Here is a 25,230-nt window from a genome sequence, read left to right as displayed (position 1 = left end):
ACTAAGCTACAAAATTCTAACATTTGAAAACTTGCTACCAGTCAGTTGACACACACACTTCAACAACCGCACATTTTTCGCGATTAACATAATTGACACTGAACCAATTAATACACAAACAGTAGGTGCTGAGATGTGCTAGGTACAGGAACACATCAGTGTGAGTGATGTGTTCAGCTCATCAGAGGGCGATATCTCTGTGACACAATGCACTGTTTTGCTCTGCACAGGATCTAAAACAATGTGCTACATTCAACAGTCATCAGTTCCTGCTTTGCACAGTTTTCTCTTGTGAAAACAACACTTGTAATAAAACTGTAATAACGGAAACTACTGCATTGTGACATGAGGGAATTTAAAACTGCTGAACAGTTTTCATCCCAACAATCTGGTGACTCATAAGTTTTTTCCCTCTATTAAGAAATAAATAAATAACAATAGCGCTAACTAAACCCAAGAGGACTGGAGAAGGCTTTAATTACTGTGATATATTTGTTTGTTTGAGGATGTGAATGCACTAGGATAATTATAAGCAGTCAAACAGGCACAAAGCACCATGGGAGATCAAAGATTAGCCAGAGTTTGACAATCTTGGTGGAAAAAGACAACAATAAATAAATATATATACACTCTAAAAAAAGAAAAAGAACCAATAAACATGGATACGCTGCTATTAAAATTCTGGTTTATAATTATTTTAATGTTAAGGCCAATAACCAATAAATGGCTGACATTACTATATTGATGATCATATTTTGTCTAAATAAATCAAATTAAATCAACCCATTTAAATTGGGCATTACAAAATATTAACGTAAAGTATAAAAACAATTATATTTATTTTCAGATTTGCTAAAGATTATGTTCATGTTGGTCGATAATATATTGTGCATGTAAATAAATCTATAAAAATAAAAAGGTATAAATAAATAAAAATTAGGGAACATGGAAATGCAACCAAATTGTGTTATCTTCTGACATTTACAGAAGATGGCAGTCATTTAGTATCTCACATAGATCTAATCAGTAAGAAAAGGGCTTTTAATCAAGGTGTGAGTAACAGCTAATTGCTTCATTTCCTCTGAAAATACATAAGCAACCAGAGGTCAAAGAAGTTGTATTTATGGGCTCGCTGCCTGTCAGTCAACCCATTTAACTGAGTTAAGGAGTGAGACAGGTTGTCTTCCAAAACAAGGAGATATTGCATCGACCCACTGTGATGTGACCTCTCAGAGAATGGAGATCATTGTAGCATTGATCTCTAGAGACTTTCCTATTGGCTGGTTGAATGCCAGGCTTCTGGATTTGGAGGGTGTCTCAGAGCCAAATGCACTGTAAGGAGTGCTACCTATAGGAGGTAGAATGTCTTTTCTTTGAGCAAATGTGATTATACCTCATTTGTTCTGCATATCAACTTTGAAAAACCTCTTCATGAATGTCAAACATTCATCAGTCAATTATTTCCTTGTGCATATTTATCTTGTTTGTTATAACATAATATAACACGACAATTTAAAACCTATACACTGATGTATAGCTAGCTAATTACCCTAGAATGATAAGATTCATTGTTATGTAAAATTCTCTTATATATAATTATAAAGTGGGAATAATTAACATGTTACCACATGGACCTGCCATTGTAACGATTTTTTACTGCGTAACTTAGCCAATTCCTGTGGAGTCTTTTTATGTGACTATATTTAAAATTTGGATGACCAAGCCTAACTTTACAAAGTTTATAAGTTAACTAACAAAACTAACTTAAGTCAACTATTAAGGGGCAGTCCTACTATTTTGTCTAAATAAATAAAAAATAAAAAAAAAATAAAAAAACAAGTGAATTTCGGCATCAAATTATTAGTGTTTTTAAAGATTAACTTTAAGTATTAGATGGTGGCAAAGGTAACCTAAATAAAAATGTGTCAAATGATCATGCATGAGTGTCTGAAAACATGTGGAAAACGCTGGCCACGCCACTTTCTCCTCTTTTCAAAAGCACTGCCGTTGCTGGCGGACGTGCCTGGGCAAACACAAGCACGCTTGTCGCACCGATCGCACCGAAGGATGCCGAATTGCCATTTTTTTTATATTTAGAAGAATATCACTAACCAGACAGTTTCTGGTCACATTGACTTCCAGTATATATTTTTTCTACTATGGAAGTCAATGGGACCAGAAACTGTCTGGTTACTGATATTCTTCTAAATAGTATCAGAAAATTGGCTGAATAGATTCGAAAACGGTAAAACCCAACTATTTAAAGGCACTCTATGCAAGATCTGTACCTTAATATAACAGCTTCAAAGTCGTTTCAGTGGTTAACAAAGTCATAGTAGGGCGAATCATCGTGGTAGTAGAGCTTGGGGGGGACGCCGCCAGAAAAACTAGCCATGCAAGTTTGAGAGCAACGCCCCTGACACATCACGAAATGGTTTACGGCAATGACATCACACACATCAACAACAACATACTGTATGGAGCTACTTGCACGCATCCAAGAAAACTCGGTCAGAAATGTCCAGAAAAAGGGAAAGAGAATCGGACCGTGCTAGAAACCGGACAGGAGTCCGCTCGGTCATGCTTTCAATCGTTGGCGCGAGCTTAAAGGGTTAGTTCACCCAAAAATGAAAATTAAGTCATTAATTACTCACCCCCATGCTGTACCAACCCCGTAAGACCTTCGTTCGTCTTCGGAACACAAATGAAGATATTTTTGATTAAATTTGAGAGCTGTATAACTACCACATTGGCTCCTAAGGGACTGCCTCTTGACGGCCCAAAAAGTCAATGAAGAAAATGTTTAAATATCCCAAGTGACTACCGTGGCTCAACTATATGTTTATCAAGCGACGCGAATACTTTTTGTGCGAAAAAACAAACAAAAATAACGAGTTTATTCGACTATTTCTTTTCTTCCTTGTTGGCCAGAACGAGACTTCCTTAGATTTCCACGACGCATGCGCGAGAATTGCGATCTGAAGTAGTGTAAGCTGGTGTAAGCAGATCGCAAATCTCGCGCATGCGTCGTGGAAATCTAAGGTCATATATGACCAGTTCAAATAATTCCCACACGTCTAGCTAGCTTTCGTTTACCAAAGCTGTAAGCAGGCTTCCTAACAAACAGTCGTTTCTCTTAGTTTTGTTGTTTTTTCGTTATGTTTTATTGCCGAGGTTGCCACAAGAGCTAGTTTGCCAGCTGAACTCATGTGTTGTGATGTGTATCACGTAACGTTAGTCCCGTGTATGGTTCGGATTTCTTATGTCGTGCGTAAGGTACTGTTATAAACTTTATCTGACTAACAGTGCACTTCCCGACTGTAATTTTTCTTCAAATTGTGTTGATTATGAGTTAAATTTTGACGCTGTTGATGTTGATTCCTGCGATTATCACGAGGACATAGTCAATATCTCACATAATTATTAGGACATATAAGCCTAGAGGTTGTAAATAGTGTAATTGAACACAATTTGCTAACTATTATGATAAATTGTAATCATGTCTAATGAAATCATAACGGCCAATGTTATGAAATAATGTGACGTACATTTAACTTTATTGATGTCATCTGACATTTTGTAATGTTTACATTACAATCAAAACAAATGAAATTATACATTAGTCCTACACTATAGGCTATTTACTTGGGATTTAGCAAAAATCATGTAAAAACGTTATAAGTCAGCAAATGAGATAGGCAACTTTATTATTATAAAGTAGTCGAACACTTGACAGTTGACTTATTTATGACAGTGCAAGTACACCACAGCGGCTCTAGAGGTCACTGTTTTACAAAAAAATCAGAGAGTGCATAGTGTGCCTTTAATGAGCCTATTTCCAAAAAAAGTGGAGTATCCCTTTAAGATGGCAAACTTGAGCGTGCAAATGACGCGACATGTGAACAGCCCCTATGTATCTAGGTAATTCAGCCCGTTCTCATCCTTTAACGTCATATAGAACGCTATATGACAAAACGGCGCTACACTACGCCCATGGCACCCTTTATCGTTAATATAACACACAAACCCAAGACGTTATAAATACTTTAGCGTGAATATGACACGCACCCCACACCTAAACTTAGCCCTCACAGCACGTGTTATATTAACGATAACGGGTGCCATGTGCGTAGTATAGCGCCGTTTTGTCATATAGCGTTCTATATGACGTTAAAGGATGAGAATGCGTTGTTAGACCTGCAAAGTGTCACATCACATACAAACTTAAATAACAGTGACAGACTATAAGTTTTTTAAAAGTTGACAGACTATAAGTTTTTTATAAGTTGACAGACTATAAGTTTTTTTTCCTTCAATTCTGTCAAAAAGAACATGAGTGGGGTTCCACGGAGAAACCTATGGGCCGATCCGAGCAGGCTTTGGGTTACTGTGAAAACCTTTACAAGAATGCAAATTGCGAAAGGAAGTAAGGCATTTTAAACAAGGTCACTTGAAACCCTTTAAAACGACTCTCTCCTGACACAAGCAAGTGTAAAGAGGCTGTAATGCATGCTGTGGTTACTGCTTAGTGAGTTAGGCTCATCTTTCAGACTAAGGTCAGAACTTAGGCTATGCTAAAGCCATAGGTAAGAAGAGCACATTTCGAAGAAATTAGGTAGATTACAACAAAAATGATTCATTTATGGGCTGTAAATAGGAAATTAAATGTCACATGAGGAAGTGAAAACTATGAATACAAGATGCCAATTTCACAAATGTTTATGCCAACTCATCACTAAAACAGAAACTAGTTTTTCTTTAGATTGTGCTGACACAAACCATTTATCCTTTTAATAGAATAGATGGGCTGTCTGACCAAAAGAAACATAACTGCTCCTCCGCCAGGCTGTACACAATATTTATCAAAGATCAGGAGAGCTAGGCAGAGAGCTGCTGAAGATGGCATGAGTGCCAAGAGAACATGACAGTGACACTAAATCACCCACAAACCAAAAGAGTGCTAACCAAAAGCGAAGGAGATGAAAATCTCCGTCTCTCAACACTTTTTGCTGACAATATTTTGTTCTAAACAGAATGTAAAATGCACCGGCATAGTGACAGTAAAGCCAGGATGGGATTAATGCGGTGTTTATTTGAAATGCAATTAAAGCTAAGCGGTGTTGTGAGGGGTTAAGAGGCAACAGGCGCGAGGCAACAGGCGCTTGCAGAAACATGTGCGAGCAGGATGAGGTATGAGTGGTGCTTTCTACTAGAGGAATAAGCCTGTCTACTGGCAATGGTAAAGGAACAGCGAGCAGAAGACGGCTCTCTGTGACTATGACCTCACGTCAGCTACAGTGGGGGGCCTTCTCAGTCCCTCTAAGCAGCTACAGCCTATTTTGGAGACAAAACCTAGGCCTTTACAGGACTCTATATACCACATGGACAAATAAGGAACTGTATATGTTACTTTTTGTGAAACACAGTACAGCCTATATCCAACAGCTGGGTCTGTGCATAACAATGATAGGCAAAAATGACACTGAAAGATAAATCATCTCTAAATTGCTTCCTCGGTTTACAATGAAATTTAAAAAATTACAAATGTTACACAAGTTTAAGTAAAGGGATAGCTCACCCCAAAATGAAAACTGTCATCATTTACTCAACATCAAGTTGTTCCAAATCCGTATGCATTTATTTGTCTTCTGCTGAACACAAAGAAGATATTTTGAAAAATGTCAGTAACAAAACAGTTGATGGGACCCCATGGAGTTTCATACAATTTGGTGGTTACCAAACATTCTTCAAAATATTTTCTTTTGTGTACTAAAATTACTAAAATGAAACCTGAGATTAAAAATAAATGAAAGCAATATAAACATTAATAAAAAAAATATATATATAAAAAAAACAAAAAAAATATCGCAGAAGCACATAAAATTACTCAAATTTAAAACCATTTTTTTTTCAAATGAATTTTTATTATAAACAAAACCAATATTAATAAATACCATAATATTATAAATAATACTAAAATAACACTGCTGACAGTGATTTCAATGGTTATTTAAACAATACTTGTTCACCCAAAATGAAAACAAAAGAAGTTATTTAGAATCAATCTCGCAGTTTGCATGTTCATACAATAGAAGTCTATGGTAAGAAAAATGGTTTGGTTACCAACATTTTTGTGTTTGACAGAGGAAACAAAATTAGTACAGATTTGGAACAACATGAAGGTGAGACCATTTTAATTTTAGGCTAAACACTTTCGTTCCGTTGACTTCCATTCATATGCATTAGAATGTGTCAGACCACAAATGCAAGCTCATGCGAAAAAATTTCATTCCGAAGTTCAAGTTTGGTGAACTCTGACCTTCGAATTAGAATCATGTGAAGACGTGTGACTACTAGTAGAAGATTGATAGCCTACTTCATGGCATGTCCTCTTGGCTGAATTAAAAGAACAATATTTTTGCAGTAAAGGTTGAGTAGAATGTATATTTTTACATTTTTAATGTATTACTATTTGTTAAATGTTGAATTCATGATCATAAAAAAGACACTGCAGTGTGACATCATATCACAACCGTTGTTATGTTCAAAGAAATTTTGCATGCTCAAAGTCTTGTGTGACTGGCTTAACCCTGAAAAATCGAATGTTCCCACTCAAGATGCCCACTCTTTAATAAAATAATGAAACAAATATTTACTTTGCAAAGTAATTTACTGTGTAGTTACATTGAAAACATCTAATGTGAACAAGTGCCTATGCTGGTTTGAAACAAATGTGTCTTTAGCTGCCTAAAAATCAGTTAACCATTGGAGCTGGTAAACTTGATCCAATAAATTCTACTCTGCAAGACTGTGACGGAGTGTGAGCAGTTTTAGAGACGTTGCACTGCACAAGATTAGAAACTGAGAAACTGGAGTAGACAACATACTCCACTGTCCTACTTTCCATCTACATGCTAGATCCTTTGAGGATCCAGGGATAGTGGCCTAACATTTTCAACAAACCCAGGCGCAGCTGCACAGGATCTCCTTAACTACCTTCCTCATGCTTTAAACAGAAATAACATACAAAGGCGACTGCTTTAGACTCCCCATCGTGCTGAGGCCACATTATAGGTGTATTACAAGCCTGCAGCAACGGTTTCATTTGTTCAAGAAGTAAGCACTTATCTCATTTCATCGGCCAAGTTTCACACTACCACTTCCTGTTTGTCTCCATGGCAGCGAAGTCAGGTTTTCCGCTACAGAGCTGACAAGCTTGCACTCCATCAGTACAGGAAGCCTAGTTCAGAGAATGCTCGTCCTCCTACCAGATGTTTATAAAGCTCTTTGTTTCTAAGCAATGCATTCATAGTGGGGTGTTCGGTATGTCAGCTTCTTGACGTCAACAATGCCTTCATTATGGCATATGAGCCTCTGAGTCTAAACTCAAGTAACAAGAACATCTGAAACAGGTTCAAATTATATATTGACAAATTACACAGAAGAGTGTTGATTTACCTTAAAGAGATAGTTCATCCAAAAATTTTAATTCTGACATCATTGACTCATGCACAACACGTTGGGTGAGTAAAATTTTGGTTTTCTAAATTAAGTGTTGACATGATAATATGTTATAAATCTGTCATCATTTACTCACCCTCACGTCAATATTAAAACTATCCCTATAACACATTTTCATGGCAAAACACTTCGTTTAGAAAACCATTAAAATAAAATAGACTTTGATACAAAAGCAAAAGTGTTCTGGAAATAAGGAAGGAATCTATCTAACCAAATAGCTCATTCAAATTCTTGAGGAAGGCTAAATAAAATGCCCTAAAGGTCACATATGAGACCACATGCAGATTTCATATAGACACTCTAAAATTAAGGTTCATCAGGAGCTGATACTGAGCTGGTGGTTAAAAATGAATATAGCAAAAGCAACAAGAATAATTAAAACACATATTTTTAGTGTGTGATCATCTACAATCTGTAATAACTTTGTTTTAAAGATAGCAGTGACAATGTATGACCAAATCTGAGGTACATATTGATCTTGTCCTTGTCCTACTCAAGGTTGAGGAAAATCCATTACTCATTCACTTGTGCTGTCCTCCCTCATACGAATAACAAACTTAGACCCTATTTTACTGTATTAAAATGCATTTTGGTCGACTTTTGTCCACTTTTTCAACCACTTCTGTTTTGATTTCTTCAAGGGGGAGTCAATGGCTGATTCAATCCATAGGTTTTACAGATCTTTCGAAATAATGGATGAAATAAGATCATGCAATTTTCATATGAACGCAACTGGAGAGTAGCAGCTTTCATTTCTGCTCTGCATGCGCAAAGCCATGATGAACAAAGTATGTGCATGTTAGAAATCAGGAAAAGCGACAGAACATTGTGCTTAGTATGCGTTTCGTCTTTTAAACCAAACTTGGTTCTCCAGCTCCGCCAGTTTAAATCCTGTCTTGCTAGCGCGCTTCATGTTAGGCGCATAATGTTTAGGTCAGTAGGTGAAGAGCAGATGGTCTTTTGTGGCTATTCAAACACATTCTTCTTCTGCTACATGAGTGTTCACACTATAAGCTATATCTGTTCGAATTTGTTTTTGACTACTGCTGGAAGCGGTCAAAATTGGACAAGCTCAAAATGTTTTAGACCCTCTTCACATCTTTATTTAGCATCATCCACTTGTGGTTCGATTTACCAAAATGTATCTTAGGTGTAATGAGGGCACGCTAAATTTGTGTAGGCCTGATAAGCCTTGCAAATGAAGAAGAGAATGAGGTGCCTATATGAACTATCAATAGTGTTAGTTTTAATCTATCTTCCCTTACTACATGAAAAAGACTACACAGATACAAATTGTCATGGCGATTAGCAAATCTCTGATACGATTGAACCTGATACGCCTACAACAAAGTAAATGGAAAATAGTATCCCACGTGTAGTTCAGCAGAAATGCACCTTACTGAGAGAGCATGCATGCTAAATTCATCTGCATGTATTGCTCTAATCAAAGCATTCTGATTGAGCTTAAAAGACTTCGAAGATGATCAGGATTTGCCTCAGGCAGTGTAAACATAAAATAGTGTCTATTTTCCCAGAGCCACAGATTGGCGGCTGAATCTTGAGAGTATTTTTAGAAACTCCTTATGCAATCCAAACACAGACAGAGCAACTCTTGGTCAGGGCGGGAGAGTCTAGGAAGTATGGAGGGCTTAACAAAGAGAAAAGTAATAGATGGAGATTAAGAGAGAGTAAAGACCTGTAAAGAGTAAGCAGAAAGGGGAGGGTGGCAGAACAGCCAAAGTGATTGAGCTGAACGAAAACAACCGCTTCCCACAGTGTTTGATTTCATAATCATCTAAACGGAACATCCCCTTAATAGCATTATTCTCATATCACTTTCAATTCATATACAAATTAGCCTTGGACGCACAAAAACACACAGCTTGAGAACACAAAAGCTGAGGTGCTCCTTAAAATGAGACGGAATAATGTTACATTATATTCCCCATTCACTGCTGTTTGCTAACCAAATTCAAGCATCGTGGTCCTTAGTGGTCAAGAGCCGTTGCTTTTCTGTTTAGTAGTCTGAGCTCAGTGAGGGCCTGCAGCTGCATGCATGATTCATTACCAGTGTGTAAGCACCACAGAGAGCTGCACCAACTACTCCACCCTCAACTTTCTTGACCACATGCTCTCAGAGTTGCTTGATATCTAAAATATCCAACACTAGGTTAGGTTTCAAGGCCCACTTTCAGCCAACAGAATGTAGTAGCGCTGCTTAGCTCCGGTCAGTTGCAGTCAATGTATTTAACTGATGGGGCTGTCAGATAGGGAAGGATCTGGTCTCCGTTTCTCTCTTGTGATTTTTGGCCTCCCACTCTCTAATTCCATTCCAGCCTTCCAAGACCAAGACCTGACCTCTGCTTTGACCCATGGCACAAAGCACCACAGCTCTCTGTTGACGTTTATATCATGCAAAACAACCCAACAAATAGTAACATAGTAAAATAAAACACTTTACAGCTTAAAGTTGGAAAGAAATGGAAATTTCATTTCATCCCATCCGTATGTTTCATATATATATAAATTTAGTTCTAGATTTAATTTTTAATCAAAATGTAGGCTAATAACTTTTCACTGGTGATATGCTAGACTTCTTAAATATATAGTTAAACGCTGCCTTAAACTTTCTTACAATTGACTGCACACTCACGGTCAGATCTGCCATCCAATGAACAAACGAACTATGGATAGATGTCCTAAACCTACATTTTCTTCTTTTTCGCTAATCATTTTACTTAGATGTCTTGCCGAACAAAAGTTTTGATGTCAATCATCAATCATCAATGGGGTTTTGCAAATCACGTTCATTGAGGTAATGAAATACAGTTTTGTAACTTATGTTTGATCACATGATTTTATTCTAAAGAATAAGCTGAAAGTAATGCAGTCCTTAATGCTAACTTGTCACTTTTTTTGTTAAATTAAATGGTGGAGTAATGCAGGGCAGTTTAGTGTTCAAAACATTCATACATTCATTCATAAAGTACATTTTAACATAGCCACAGCATTTGCAAAAGGCTGACTAATTATTTATGTAGGCTATAACACATACTGTGTTTAATTACACTGCCATTGACTTGTTAAACAGTCTTAATGCCACACTGATATTGATCCTCGTTTTATTTCTCCACTTGTCCCAAACTTTTCTTGGATAATCTGATAATTTCTCTGGAGAGAAAATAATATCTGGAGACAGAACCTGCTGCAAATGATAACAAATATTTGTGGTCCATGAAAATAATGCAAAACAACAACAGAGTGGCTAGTTAGATGCTACAACTGTGTTGCCATGATTTACGTGAAAGTGGAAACCGAGGATAATGCAAACATATGCCATTGACAGGCGATGCAATGACGTCACACTGGTTAAAATTGCTAATTTCTCTGGATATAATCATTGTTGTTAATATTTGGGATAATCTGAGTAGAAAAATGAACAAAATATCTAACACTGCGCTAAGGTTTTTGGATATTTTTAATGCAAATATCTATATTGTGCCTTTAAGACAAGGGATGCAACAATAGGTTCTGGCCATTGCAGATATTAGCCAATATTTGCTTTTCATTTAATTACTATTAAAAAAATATAATTAGTTAAATAAGTAATTACATGCTATGAATAAAAAACTAATAATAATCATTTAAAAATTTAAATATATATTTAATCATTAAAAAAATTCTGATGCAAGTTAAGGTTAGATGAGGGCAAAAAGTATCAATAATATAAAAATAGATGTAAAAGGGTGTCAAATTAAATACCCAATAATAATAACAACCAATGAACAGAAACAATCAACATTAATATTAATATTAACGCATACTCATGTACATTTCTGGATACCTTTTCAGTGTTTTGACAATGGGTAGTGAGGCCATGAATACAAAACAAAAAGTTTTATTTTCATGCCTGGCCAACTGGAACATTTCTTAAATGTCAACCATCCATGCAGGCTACATTTATATGCTGTAAATAAACAAATTAAGCAGAAAATGACCCTTAAGAATGTTATGTGACTGGAAAATAACAAATCTTTATTACATGTCTCAGACAACTAGACAAATCTCCCATTTGGAAAATGTCACCAGACAGTGAGAAACTGAAAACAAGCTGTTTTTCTGAAGACATCCTAAGAATGGCATTTTAAGAAACTTTCATGTAGAGCATAAAAGGAGCGCTGTATGATTGTCTAAGATAATTCAAAGAGAAACGTCTAACAAACAGATAGGTGAAGACTGTTACACCAAACATAACTGGACAACTTGCAACACCAAGGCATCTAAATAAGAATAGATTTTTTATTAGAGCAAATAATTTCTTTACCTCAAAGTCGGTCAAAAGCCAGTATATGAATATGAATCACTACCAACTGAAATGCGGCAGGCCTATAAGAGAAGCATATCTAGGAGGCTATAATTCCTCTCCAAAGACAACTAATGGTGCAAACAATAACAGTCTCAGCTGAGATGAGTCTTGCTTCAGTAAACCTCTAAGCTTATCATCTTGCAACCAAAACTTCCAACAGGAAACGATTACTCACCCACAGCTCCACTACTGATACAGATATTATTTTGCAACCTCTTTGCATGCACATAAAGGACATAGAGAACTTACAAATTTGATGCATTACTGCGTAGACAACAAATGAAGATTTTAAACAACCGGTAGTTTGCATCAATAGTTATATACATTAACAATGTCCTGAAGTCAACAAGGTTTACAGAGCATTTAATTGTTTTAAGGAACAAAACAGAATCTGTTCAAGAATCAAAGCAGAGCTCTGGTGATCCTGAAGTGAATAGAACCAAAAGATGGTGTCAATTGTCGGTTGTGAGACATACTGAACTTCTCTTTCCTCGTTAACTCTAATTCATTGATCAATAACGGACACAAACAAAGAAAAAGACTGCAGGTTTGACTCACCGAGTGGTTTATTCCCCACATGAGAACACTGAGCAGAGGGTCGCTGGCACGAAACAGCTTCACTTTCTGAGCCACGAAGTGTTTCTTCTTCGTTTTTGTTTTGCTCGCAAACGATGAGACAGTGTTACCAGCCGAGGCCATTGTTGGTTGTATAACAATAAATTAACTATCACACAGTGACAAGTGTTTTAATTACGCTAGTCGTGTCCTAACTGTCTCTTTGTAAAATATCATTTGGCATAACGTTCAGTTAGCTAACTAACAGCAGCCAGCTAGCTGTGTTGCCAACTCAACTATTAGCTCGCTGGACAGATGAAGAACTTGCCAAATGCACTAAAACAGTGTGCTGTTATATATAACATTAAAGTTAAGAGCAAAACGCGGTGTTGTTTTAAGTTCTCGCCCGTAAACAAAAGCTCCTTAAGACTTCATTAGTAAGCCTTCCTTACTTGCTAACTAGCTAGCCTGACAAGCCAGCCTCCCCTCGGGAGCTTTTTTAACACTTCACTTAAATAAAAATAGTAGAAATACTGACGGGTACAACTGAAAATAGAGAATGAAATGTAATCTGAACGACGTCAGTCTAATTTGAGGAAAAAAGAGCGGGCGGAGAGACATCCACTGCAGCGCTGCTCCATTAGCATGCTAACGCACCCCAGTCAGGCTAAGCCAGCAAATATGTCTCAAGCAAAATCCCACTCCCACTTTCTTTCTTTGTCGTTTGTCTGCCCCGAGAAGACGTTTACTTTTAGACGAAGCCAGTATTCCGAGCTTTGAAAGGGTTCGAGTCTGAATTCGGTGTGAAATTTGTCAGCTATATCTACATTGCTTAAAGTTGGCGTATCCGGCTCATCCGCACTCCCCGACTGAAGGACTGACAGCTACGCGCGCGAGCGCGCACACACACAGCCATGGACAGACACACACACACACACACACACACACACACACGCGCGCGCGCGCGCGCGCACACACACATTTTTGAATTATAACTCAAATCTTTATTTTAATTGTGTCGATTAAAAATATTTACTTTTAGAGAAAAAATGAATAAATGGCAAAAATAACCTAAATAAAAGTAGACAGACAGACAGACAGACAGACAGACAGACAGACAGACAGACAGACAGATAGATAGATAGATAGATAGATAGATAGATAGATAGATAGATAGATAGATAGATAGATAGATAGATAGATAGATAGATAGATAGATAGATAGATAGATAGATAGATAGATAGATAGATAGATAGATAGATAGATAGATAGATAGATAGATAGATAGATAGATAGATAGATAGATAGATAGATAGAAGAGACGCATTGCGCATGTGCATTAGTAGTTGTACTTGAAGAATGGGTTAATTTACCAAAAGTCAAAACACACTGGGTGGGTGTTGAACATGCTCATCATTCCAGCGAGCATGTCACGGAGTGGGTGGTGTTGTGTAGGCTACCACTGTCCATGAGTCTGAACATGAATATCATCAGAGGTCCAGGTCTCCTCCATTGACAGCTGTTTTTCCGACAAATTCATTCCATTTTATATTGAGGAGATTCGAGATGATGCTAATGCCTTTTCAACAATACAGAGTTGAAATAAATAAATATAACTAAATGCCTTGTTCAAATAGTTTCATTTATTTTATAAAATATTGGATTAAATAAATATAATTACATTATTGCAGAAAGCTTGTTATTTTGATGGTTACCAATTTTAACCTTTTTCACGTTTTTATTAATTATTAAAGTAATAATTTCTACTATCATAATTTAATAAATTATTACATCTGAGCCACCTAACGGTTCATGACCGACATATTTTAAACAAATAAATAAATAATTGCCCAAGTATGTTTCAGAGTGATTCTTGCCCCACCTACAGGTGAAATAGTAAATTACACCTGTCACCAAGCAACAGAGGCTAAACAGAAAACCAAGCATATTCAGCAGGTATTCTTTATGGATTGTAGACTTTGTTATTGTCTATTAATATGTTTATGTTATTATTATCTTTTTGGAGGGGTTTCTGTGTAACTGTTACGTTGATTTACTGTTCCTTATGTAGGCCCTGTGGAGTTTTTCATATCTAGATGGGGAAAAAAGTCAAAAAAGAGGCCGAGCCATTCCCGAAAGATGTGGTGAGAACATTTGTCACCACTCGTGTGATTTTCCAGGGAAATAATTCTAACCTTTTTAATAACAGACAAGTTGTATTATTTCAGTTCGACCCTCTACCCATCGAGAGCAAAACAGCAGCGACCGCGGTTCTCATGCTGAGCTCTCCTGAAGAAGAGGTGCTGGCAAAAGCTTGTGAAGCGATCCACAAATTCGCAGAAAAAGGTAAAAGCATCATCTAGTCTAAGGTCATTGGCAATTTTGCAGAGCTAAGCTCACTATGTTCCCTTGTATGGCTTTCCTTTATTGATTCCTGTATGCTTTTGCTGTTGTGCTTATATATTTTTAGGTGATGAGAATAAGACTTCTTTGATGTGCTTGGGAGCGATTGAACCTCTTTCTCGTCTCATATCTCACGAGGACAAGACTGTGCGCAGGAATGCTGTCATGGCTCTGGGCGTCATGTCTTCTAACAGTACGTAGAGTACAAAAATAGGCACAAATCAAATCAAAGAATGTTCAGCAACATTTTTTTTTTGGCATATTTAAACAGATGAAGTTAAAAAGTGTTTGAAGACACTGGATGTGATACCTGCAGTCATCAGCAAACTGTCACCTGAAGGTACATGCTTTTTATTTATTTTCGGATTCAATGTGGATTATATATATCTACACACAATGCTTTCATTTCATTGGTACATACCTGCCTCCTTCTTTTCCTCAGAGAATGTTGTGGTCCATGAGTTTGCCACATTGTGTTTGACGTCATTGTCAGTGGACTTCTCCTGCAAGGTCCAGATATTTGACCACAACGGACTTGAACCTCTTATCCAGCTTTTGTCTAGCCCGGATCCTGATGTGAAGAAAAATTCTGTGGAGTGCATATTGAATCTTGTACAAGTAAGACAACAGATGTCAGACTCAGACAGACATTCTGCTATGAATCAGACTATAAGGCATTTGTCAGGGTGGTATTATATAGCACTAACAAAACACAGTTGTTAGATGAAAATTGAATTTGAAATGATTTGTGTTTTCCATGATGTCATAGAAATTTGATCAGATTTAAAAGCATAACCCTTTGAATTCTCAGAAGGACGCTGTTAAAATCAATTGTTTGTGTTCTTTATTGCTTTGTGCCCACTCAGGACATTCAGAATCGTGCGGCTGTGCAGCGTCTAAATGGACTCCCCCCACTTCTGGATCTGCTGCGCTCAGAGTTCCCAGTTATTCAGCAACTTGCACTGCGCACCACAGAGATCATCACCACTGACAGTGACACCTGTGTGGCCTTTAGAAATGCACAGGGCTTTGACAGAATCCTGGAGCTCCTTGCAACCAAAGTAGGCTAATTATTCTCATCTGAATTATTCATGAGCATTTAGCCGTTTCAAACGGCTCCTTAGTCACCTTCATTACGAGCAATCAAACTTCTTGTACGCAAGTTGAGGACAATTCAAGCGCTTCAATCAAAATCAAGCGACACATGATTGAGCAGTAATGGCAGCGGTGTCTCCATCCCTACAGGAGTTTAGTGATCTTCATGAGGGGGCTCTCAGGGTTATCTGTAACTGTCTGGAAGACAGCGAGTCCATGCAGCTGATTCAGACGATGGGCGGTCTGGAACAGATACTGCAGTTTGTTGGCGCGGCCACACTGCCTAAAGCACAGGCTAATGCAGTCAAAGCCATAGCCAGGATGGCACAGAGCAGTAAGAAAAAAATCTATACTTTTTTTTTGACAATGACAGTTTGTGCTCTACATTCTGTCAGACAACATGTTAAACAGCTTGTCAATATGGCTGTGCCATTAAAAGTACATCTTTTTACCTCACGTAAAATGAATTTTAGTACCTTAAAGATGTACTTTGCCCATAAATGAAAATTCTATCATAATTTAATCGGCCCCATGTACTGCATCTTCGAAGAGAAGATCTTTTAAAAAAGGCCTCTTTTTTTGAAGCCAATGGTCATTGTTTGAAGCCAATGGTCACCAAAATGGTTGACAAAATTTACAAAAAAAAAAGTCTGCATACAAAAGTAAGCAGCGTCACTGAACACTGATTGACAACAGAACCGGAAGAGAATTCAATGCTGAATAAAGTCATAGTTTTTGTAATTTTTGGACCAAAGTGTATTTTTGATGCTTCAAAACATTTTAACTAACCTACTGATGTCACATGGACTACTTTGATGATGTCTTTATTTTCTTTCTGGACAAGGAGAGTAGAAACTAGTATAAAGCAAAAGACAGTGCAGGGTTTTTTTCTCGAATTGAATTGTGTAAAAATGCATCTCTTTTTTTTTCTCTCCATGAAGATGAGAACAGAAACATTCTGCATAACCGGAATGTAGAAAAAGCCCTCACTGATCTTCTCATGCAGGAGAATGAGAGTGTACGTACTGCTGTTTGCCAGGCTGTGGCAGCAATGAGCAAAAACCTCTCCAGCAAGGAGACCTTCAGATGCCTGGGTAATCTCATTTACATCAAGTATCCAGAGTTATTTCCATTTCCATTTAGCTGACGCTTTCATCCAAAGCGACTTACAATTGCTATATATGTCAGAGGTTGCACGCCTCTGGAGCAATTAGGCGTTAAGTGTCTTGCTCAGGGACACATTGGCGTCTCACAGTGGATTCGAACCCGCCTCTCACACCAAAGGCATGTGTCCTATCCACTGGGCCATCACCACCCCTATTTCCATTTTTAATTCAATCTGTCGTTAGTTTTGTTCAATTCATCATCTTGTCCTTTTGTGCCATTAAAGAACTGATGTGTCTGTGCGTTTCAGATGCGATCGGGCCCATTGTGCAGCTGCTGAACAGTGAAGCAAGTGAGCTGAGAACGGCCGCCGCAGAGGCCCTGTCCAGCCTGACCAACAGCAACAATCTCAATGCTTAGTGAGTCACAGAAACAGGATTCTATATTCAATAAGCAGATTGCACAACTCTACAGTAATGTACCTTTCTTTTTCAGTGCTATACATGATGCAGGGGGTGACAAGCTCTTGGTGCAACAGCTGCGAGACAGCTGCACGGGAGCAGCTGTGTATGCGGCATCAGTCTTGACAAACATGGCATCACAGGAGGAGCTGCGCAGAAGCATTCTGGCCCATGAAGCTATCCCAGCATTAGTGGAGCTGCTACACTCCACTGACAACAACACACTCATCAGTGCAATGCAGGCTGTGGCTTCACTGGCCTGTGATGCAGAAGCCAGGCTAGAGGTAGCAGTGCACACCACAAAAGACTCAAAGGTCTATACAATCGCCACCGTTTATAAAAAAAACTAACTTTTTTGTGGGTCAGGGGTGTGAAGGACGTAAATGGACACTGTTCTACATTGCATTATGTGCGGTTTCTGGTGATTGTTTTTCTGTTTTACTTTACATTCAGCTGAAAAATGTTGGAGGCCTGTCACCTTTAGCTCAACTGCTTAAATCAGTCCATCCTGAAATTCGGAGAAATGCTTGCTGGGCAATTAGTGTGTGTGCAAATGATGAATTAACAGCCCTAGACTTGTGCAATGCTGGGTAAGCATTTGTTCTGCTTTAATACACTGAATGTTTCAAGTTCAACATTTCTATATATATTACACTCAAATAGTTGATGTTTACAACATTAGAACAAACTGTTAAAGCAAAAGCAGTAGATGGCAGTAAATCCCAAATATCAGAATTTTTGGAAGAAACTGGTTAGGAACAGATTTTGCATTTGTGATTATTTTTCATGACAGTAAAAACAAAAAAACAAAACTTTTAAACATCTTATTTCTGTAATGCATCTGGACATTTGACGCAATTCACATTATTCTCAGTAGTAGCCATTTTCATTATATTGTAATCAGTGTAATTTTTGTATTTAAATCCATTGAAAAACATGAAGTACATTTGAATAAATAAATGGAAGAACAACAAATACCACCATCATACAAAAAATAGTTTAAATAATAATTTTAATATTTTTTTCTCACACTTTTTAACATTTCATAGTATAATATCACAAATATATACTACTAATAATAATAAAATATTGATGGTGCCAAAACATTCTTCATTTCTTTTGATTCGGGGGTGAAATATGACCCGTTTCTGACAGGTTTAGAGAAATTCATTTTTTAAAGATGTTTTTGGCTGTTTAAGGCTAACTTCATTGATTGTTCTGTCATTTGGTTTTGTTGTCATCAATCTTACAGAGCTCTAGAGATACTCCAGGAAATCAACCTGTCACCACACCGTAACAACAAATTTAGTGAGCTGGCACTACAGAAGCTTCTGGACAGCAGTTTATCGTTGAAGTATAGTCTGACAGGACACCTGTCAGCCAGCGATATAACCACTGATGGCTTCTACGACCGTGGACAGGTCCAAATGTTTTTCAAGAGAAAAATAAACCCTCAATCGTAGAGGTTGCACAAATCAATAACTCTTTCTCTTTTCTCTTCCTCCTTCTGCAGATAAGAATGGGCCATCAGGTTCCTACCTTAGAGGATATATCAAAACAAGGGGTCAACCAACATCGAGCCATTATTGCGGTTAACGGGAAGCCCCCGGATCAGTATGTTAAGGCCAAGGGTTAAATCTAAACTTACTGTTTCAAATTTCTGTCACATGAAACTTCTTCGAATGTCAAACATTGTGTGAAACAGTTCCACAAATAGCAGTTTTCTTCACTGATTCAGTGTATTCTTAGTCATTTTTAGGGCACACCTTTTCATTAGTATTTAGATCTCTTTTCACTTCTGCAATCTCACTTTAATGACCAAACAAGCTCTTTGTGGAGAATAAAGACTTTCAGAGCCCGTCCTCTTCCACGCCATTAGTTCTACAGCAGCACACTTGAATATTAAATACCTCTGTTGCACAACACATAGATGTAGATAGATGAATTTCTACCCAGGGAAAATTATCTTGCACGCATTGGAATCTGGCCTAGAGTTCCCACTGGAGACTGAGGCACATCACAATTTATGCTCAATTTAAGTTAATTACATTTAATGATTCTAAATTGTGAACAGAACTTGACCGCTTTAATTTTTTTTTGTGTGTGTGTGTGTGTTTGTGGATTCGGTTCTACCATACAAATTCGTCGATTGCCAAGTGAGCGCATAGGTCGTTTGATCCACAGCTATAGGGAATGTTGTGATGGACTTTGCTGTTTTTGCTTAGTGGTTGTTAAGGTTTAAAAATGCTCATTCTTTCTTTCTCTTCGATCAGATTTATTACCAAGGGACCAGATGATCGTAAGCCAGACAGTCCAACAGAAACTACGTCCTCATCTGTTATGAGCAGCACAAGGAGCAGCAAAACACCAAGGTTTGCGTGTTGTGTATACTTACAACCCCAAATCAGAAAAAGTTGGGACATTTTGTAAAATGCAATAAAATTCAAGATTCTGTGATTTGTTCATTCTATTTAACCTTTTATTAGCTGACAAAAGTAGTAAGAAACATTTTCCAATTTTTAATAGAAAATCTGTACTCACAAACCAGTCCAGGCAAAGGGTCAAAAATCCAGAAAGGCAGTCCAAAACATAAAACAAAACAAGAAGCATACCGAAGTGTGACAAGGAATCCACAATGAACACAGAAACAGACAGGGTATAGCCAGGTACAAATGATGTGAGTGCACAGCTGAGAACAATGATCAGAAAGTGACAGAACAGGATGATGGGAAATGCAGTTCCAGATAGTGAACGACACCGTGGGGAAGGAGGATATCTAGTGGACACCTGGGGAACACAACCCAACACTGTGACACATAATTGTATTATGTAAATATGAATAAATTTTGATTTTGATGGCTGCAACACACCCTGAAAAAGTTGTGACCAAAGAGACCAAATAAAAGTGAAAAGATTATCCAAATTTGATTATCCAACTATTTTGAAACAGTCCACAATGAGCAAGTGAATTGGTAATAATTGAGGTGTAAAAGTGCTTCTCAGTCTTTTTAAGCAAGATGGGTCATGGCTCATCACTTTGTGCCAAATATATATAGAGAGAATTGTCAAACAATTTTAAAAAATCACATTTCTCAATGCAAGATTGGAAAGCATTTATTTATTTATTAGAAAGCAGGGATGTGCCTGCCTGTTTCTGCAGTCCAGATATGTCTCTTATGGAAAATGTATGACCCATAATGAAAAGGAGAATCAGGCAATGATGACCACAGACTGTTGAGCTTGTGATTGTGCAAATATTCCACTAGCAAAACTCCAACAATTAGTATCCTCAACTCCCAAATGATTCAAAAGTGTAATTAAGAGGAAATGTGGTAAACATGTCGCTGTTCCAACTTTTTCGGGGTGTGTTGCAGCCATCAAAATGTGTTCATATTTTTGTTTGTCAGTGAAAACATTGGAAAAATTTTCTTTGTACTTTTGTCAGTTAAAAAAAAAGTTAAAGGAATGAACAAATAACAGATTGTTGATTTTATTGCATTTTTACCAACTTTAAAATGCAATAAAAATGGTTGTAGATGGGTTTCCTGTAAACCATGTTTCTCACTCTCATCTCCCTTTCTCAAGTAAAATGAAGGGAAAGGGTAACAAAGAGGATGAGAAAAAGAAGGATGAGGATGAGAGTAAGTCACAGCAGGAGACGGTGGTAGATGAAGCATGGAGCTTGCCGTATGACGCTGCATTTCATAACCTTCTCAAGGAGGCTGTCGAATCCATCTCGCCACTTCAGGATGAGGTCAAAATGTATACGGCTTTGGCCATGTGAGTTTTTTTTTATTGTCATCCCTTATTCAACATCCACATGGCTGAAATGTGACAAGTGATCATTTCTCACAGCTTAGTGTGTGAGGCAATGGGTGGCCAAGTTGAGCCAGAGAAGCTGCATGACTTCCTATGGGAACTGCACATTAGTGAGCTGAAGTTTGAAGCCTGTTCAAACATCGTTCTCATTGGAAAAATAAAAAAAGGCACCTACTTTCATAGAGCGTTGCTTTTCAAGGTAATTTATGCTCCAGAGACCCTTTCTTTGCTTGACTGTGTAAATAAAATAAAACTGACCAGACAGTGACTTTGCTTAACCAAACACATCTTCAGGACTGTAAAATATTTTGTGAATATATGTTGGGATATGTCCCCATAAATGTCTATGGTGGTCATGAACTTGATTGCAGCCCATTTCTTTGTAAGGGATTAATTGCAATACCTTTCAGGTTCTTGCAGACCGAATTGGGCTGAGCTGCAGTCTTATTAGAGGAGAATACAACCGTGCCTGGAACGAAATCCTCATTACTGGCCCAAAGAAACGTCATGGATACTCTAAGCCTGAAAGCTATATTATAGATCTCATGCACCAACCTGGAAACCTCATGAAAAGCAACTCACCAGCTGCTCTTGCATATCAGACCATTTAATAGCAATATATGGTGTCTTGAGTAACAATAAGGGGGGTGGAAGCGGTTAAAGGGTTAGTTCACCCAAAAATGAAAATTCTGTGAGTATTTACTCACCCTCAAGTTGTTCCAAACCTCTATGTCTTTATTTGTTATGCTGAACACAAAGGAAGATATTTGAAAGAATGTTTTAATCAAACAGATCTCATTCCCCATTGACTACCATAGTATGTATTTTTTCCTACAATGGTAGTCAATGGGGAATGAGATCTGTTTGATTAAAACATTCTTCCAAATATCTTCCTTTGTGTTCAGCAGGACAAATAAACACAGAGGTTTGGAAAAAAAACATGAGGTTGAGTAAATACTGACAGAATTTTCATTTTTGGGTGAACTAACCCTTTAAGGCATATTTTAATTATTATAATCTGTTGAAGTGAATAAAATTTCAATAAAGTATTATCAAAACTAATGTGTACTCTGGTCAAATCTACATTCCATTGAATTATCTCTGATGATAGTTGAGGAAGTCTACGTTTCTCTTCCAAGGTCAAAGTCTCAATAATGCCCTATAAAGCGAAAACATTCTGATAAGACTAAAATTTGTAAAATCTTCGATATATGAGGCGGTTTTAGTCTAGTTACAAAGGGTGCAAAGTTTGATCAGTGTCAGCCAGTCGACCGTGACCCATAAAGTGTGAGAGTTGTGACCGTTTTCCGGTGGTCGAGCTGTGAGGGGGGGAATGAAGAGAAGACAACTGAGCACATTTCAGCTTCTTTTCAGTCTATTTAGCCCATGTTAACTAGTGGAGAAAGTCACTGCATGAAATAATATGTCGAGAAAAATGTCACGTTTACTAGTTCGCATCTCCTCTATCGTTTCCAGCGGAGCGACTGCCAAATCAATTTTACCTCAAAAAAGGATATTTGTAGGGATTCGGATGATTTCCACGTCAACCGGTAGGGCTTTATTTCGAACTACATTATGCCTAAAGATATTCTTTCAATTAATTGTATTATATTTTGTGTACTTAAATGTTTGTGCAATTGCGTTTAGTTATCTTGTGAGTCGGTGCAAAGTGCAGTTATTCTAGTCATGTAGTTCAGAACATGCATGCGTGACCTGATTACTCAAATGCAGTGTTGGCTTTTGAGAAAGGCCTGAAAAACGAACAGATTGTGTGATGCATGAGTTTTCAAAAATAAAATAATAAAATCAACCTGTGTTGTTAATAGAAATGCAGCTGTTAACTGATAATGATCTTAATTTTTATAAGTAAACAATATTAGTTATTTTAAAGATACTTTAGATAGCCTATTATAATTGTATATATACATTTCTTGGATATTATTCTATCAGATTTCTTTTGTTTTCAATTGATATTTGAGACAAACCAGCTAATGCCACAAATCCAATACTATTAAATCAGTGTTGTTGATAATGGTGTTGTTTTCTCACCAGAAATGTCACTTCCTAGAGAATGATGTCATTTAAGACCAGACTTTTGTTAAAGGGATATACAGAAGACCAACATGATGGAATGTGAAACCTGTAAACCTGAAGAAAAAAAATGAAAATGTTACTGAAAACAATATTCCCAAGATGACATTTAAAACTCTTTCTTTATAGGGAAATGTAAAAATAAATAAACATATGGATTACTCCTTAATAAACTGCTTCTATTTTTTATACAAATATTTACAAATTGTGGGTTTCATGTGTAATCCAGTGTACTGTACATATGTGATAGGGACAAAAATGTACTGCTTTTATGACTGTTTGCACAGGCTTGCAGTCATTGACACGTTATGACCAGTCCATAGATTGGCAGAGGAAGCTGACCCCAGAACAGTATGTTGTTATGAGAGAAAAAGGCACAGAAGTGGTAAGTTAAAGCAATAAAAATGTTTACAGAACATCATGCAAGATGCATGTGCACAAAATTGCACAAATATTTTCTTTCCATATTTTTTTTATGAAAGTACATCACTTTTATTTTCTAGCCATTCAGTGGCATCTACCTGAATCACAATGAGGTGGGTATGTACCACTGTGCTTGCTGTGACTCCCCTCTTTTTAGGTAAGAATAAAAAAATACAATTAAAATTGTGTAATTCTACTTTAATACACGCTGATACTTTATTGACAGTATTTAAAATTATTAAAAAAAATAAATGTATATAAAAATTAAATTAAAATCTATCTATCTACCTACCTACCTACCTACCTACCTACCTACCTACCTACCTACCTACCTACCTATCTATCTATCTATCTATCTATCTATCTATCTATCTATCTATCTATCTATCTATCTATCTATCTATCTATCTATCTATCTATAATAGCTCAGAAGCAAAATATGATGCAGGAACGGGGTGGCCGTCCTTCTCAGAGGCTCACGGGACATGGGAAAAAGACGAGAGTCATGCCAACATTGTCCGTCGCCCTGACAACTCGCTTGGTAGCACAGGAACAGAGGTTATCTGCAAACATGTGAGTGCAGGACAAAATTGTCATCCAGTTGGGTTATTTTATTGGCAATGATATAACATACAATGTAACAAGTAAAAATTTCAATCTTTATTTTAGGTTCCCAGATACCATTGATAACATGTCATTTTGTTTTATAGTGTGATGGCCACCTTGGACATGTCTTTGATGATGGTCCAGATCCGACTGGCCAGAGATTCTGCATCAACAGCGTAGCTCTAAACTTTAAGCCCAGAGAAAAATAATGCAGAGACAGTTATATCACTGGAAAGGATTTTACAGTTATACACTGAAAATAAAGAAAACAAATAGCCTAGCATTTGAGTAACACATCTTCATTGTAGTATGATATAAGTTACAGTTTACAATGTTTATTTTGAAAAAAAAAGAAAAAGAAAGAAGCTTGAAGGTTGTGTGTAAGAGAAAAAGTGGTTGATTAAACATCCTATATCTCTCACCTCAAAAAAGGTGTCATTATTTTCCTGTCCACTGTAATGTTGCATTTTGATATCTGCCGGTATTAAAATCTGAAAATGCACATGCTTACTGTTACAAATAAGTGTTCCAAAGGTTCCATGGATGTAACTTTCCTTTTCAGAATGCACTGTAAAAAAAAAAAAAAAAAAAAAATCATCAATAAAACGTCAAATATTGAAGCATGGTCAAAGGTGACGCCTTGGGGTGAGAATGCGTTGCAGCACTACGTGTGTTTTTACATTGTTTTAACTCATCAAAACAAAGTTATACAAGAATCATCTAACTTTATAAGTCAGTTTCAAGTTGATTACTTAAGGCAGCAATTTTTTTCATTCTTTATGACA

The 25,230-nt window shown here is 37.1% G+C and overlaps 3 protein-coding genes across 4 annotated transcripts in view; 2 read left to right on the top strand and 1 right to left on the bottom strand.

Moving 5' to 3' along the window:
• The window catches only part of pip4k2aa (phosphatidylinositol-5-phosphate 4-kinase, type II, alpha a), a 29,361-nt gene extending 16,024 nt beyond the window's left edge, over positions 1-13,337 (bottom strand). Inside the window, exon 1 of one of the 2 annotated variants that reach the window (XM_039666783.2) lies at positions 12,446-13,337. In XM_039666783.2, coding sequence (XP_039522717.1) covers positions 12,446-12,586 — 141 coding nt within the window. In that variant the 5' untranslated portion in view covers positions 12,587-13,337. Of the gene's footprint in view, positions 1-11,845; positions 11,974-12,445 lie in introns of those variants that run through there. The other variant, XM_039666784.2, reaches the window with a different exon arrangement.
• Positions 13,338-14,329: 992 nt separating this feature from the next.
• On the top strand, positions 14,330-22,047 carry armc3 (armadillo repeat containing 3). Its single transcript, XM_039666782.2, has 18 exons — positions 14,330-14,399; positions 14,515-14,587; positions 14,672-14,789; positions 14,914-15,039; positions 15,118-15,186; positions 15,289-15,464; positions 15,713-15,907; positions 16,092-16,275; positions 16,883-17,035; positions 17,356-17,464; positions 17,541-17,790; positions 17,960-18,096; positions 18,759-18,927; positions 19,020-19,120; positions 19,780-19,878; positions 21,092-21,286; positions 21,362-21,524; positions 21,736-22,047. Exons 2-18 carry the CDS (start codon positions 14,540-14,542, stop codon positions 21,934-21,936), a joined length of 2,493 nt encoding a protein of 830 aa, XP_039522716.2. The 5' UTR covers positions 14,330-14,399; positions 14,515-14,539; the 3' UTR covers positions 21,937-22,047.
• Positions 22,048-22,528: 481 nt separating this feature from the next.
• On the top strand, positions 22,529-24,876 carry msrb2 (methionine sulfoxide reductase B2). Its single transcript, XM_039666780.2, has 5 exons — positions 22,529-22,875; positions 23,704-23,801; positions 23,920-23,996; positions 24,265-24,412; positions 24,550-24,876. The coding sequence occupies exons 1-5, from the start codon at positions 22,749-22,751 to the stop codon at positions 24,652-24,654; spliced, it is 555 nt and encodes a 184-aa protein (XP_039522714.1). The 5' UTR covers positions 22,529-22,748; the 3' UTR covers positions 24,655-24,876.
• The last annotated feature ends 354 nt before the right edge of the window (positions 24,877-25,230 follow it).

This window comes from Pimephales promelas, chromosome 22 (genome assembly GCF_988280905.1).
Source record: "Pimephales promelas chromosome 22, fPimPro1.hap1.1, whole genome shotgun sequence".
Lineage (NCBI taxonomy): Eukaryota > Metazoa > Chordata > Actinopteri > Cypriniformes > Leuciscidae > Pimephales > Pimephales promelas.
This window is presented reverse-complemented; position numbering and strand designations above follow the sequence as displayed.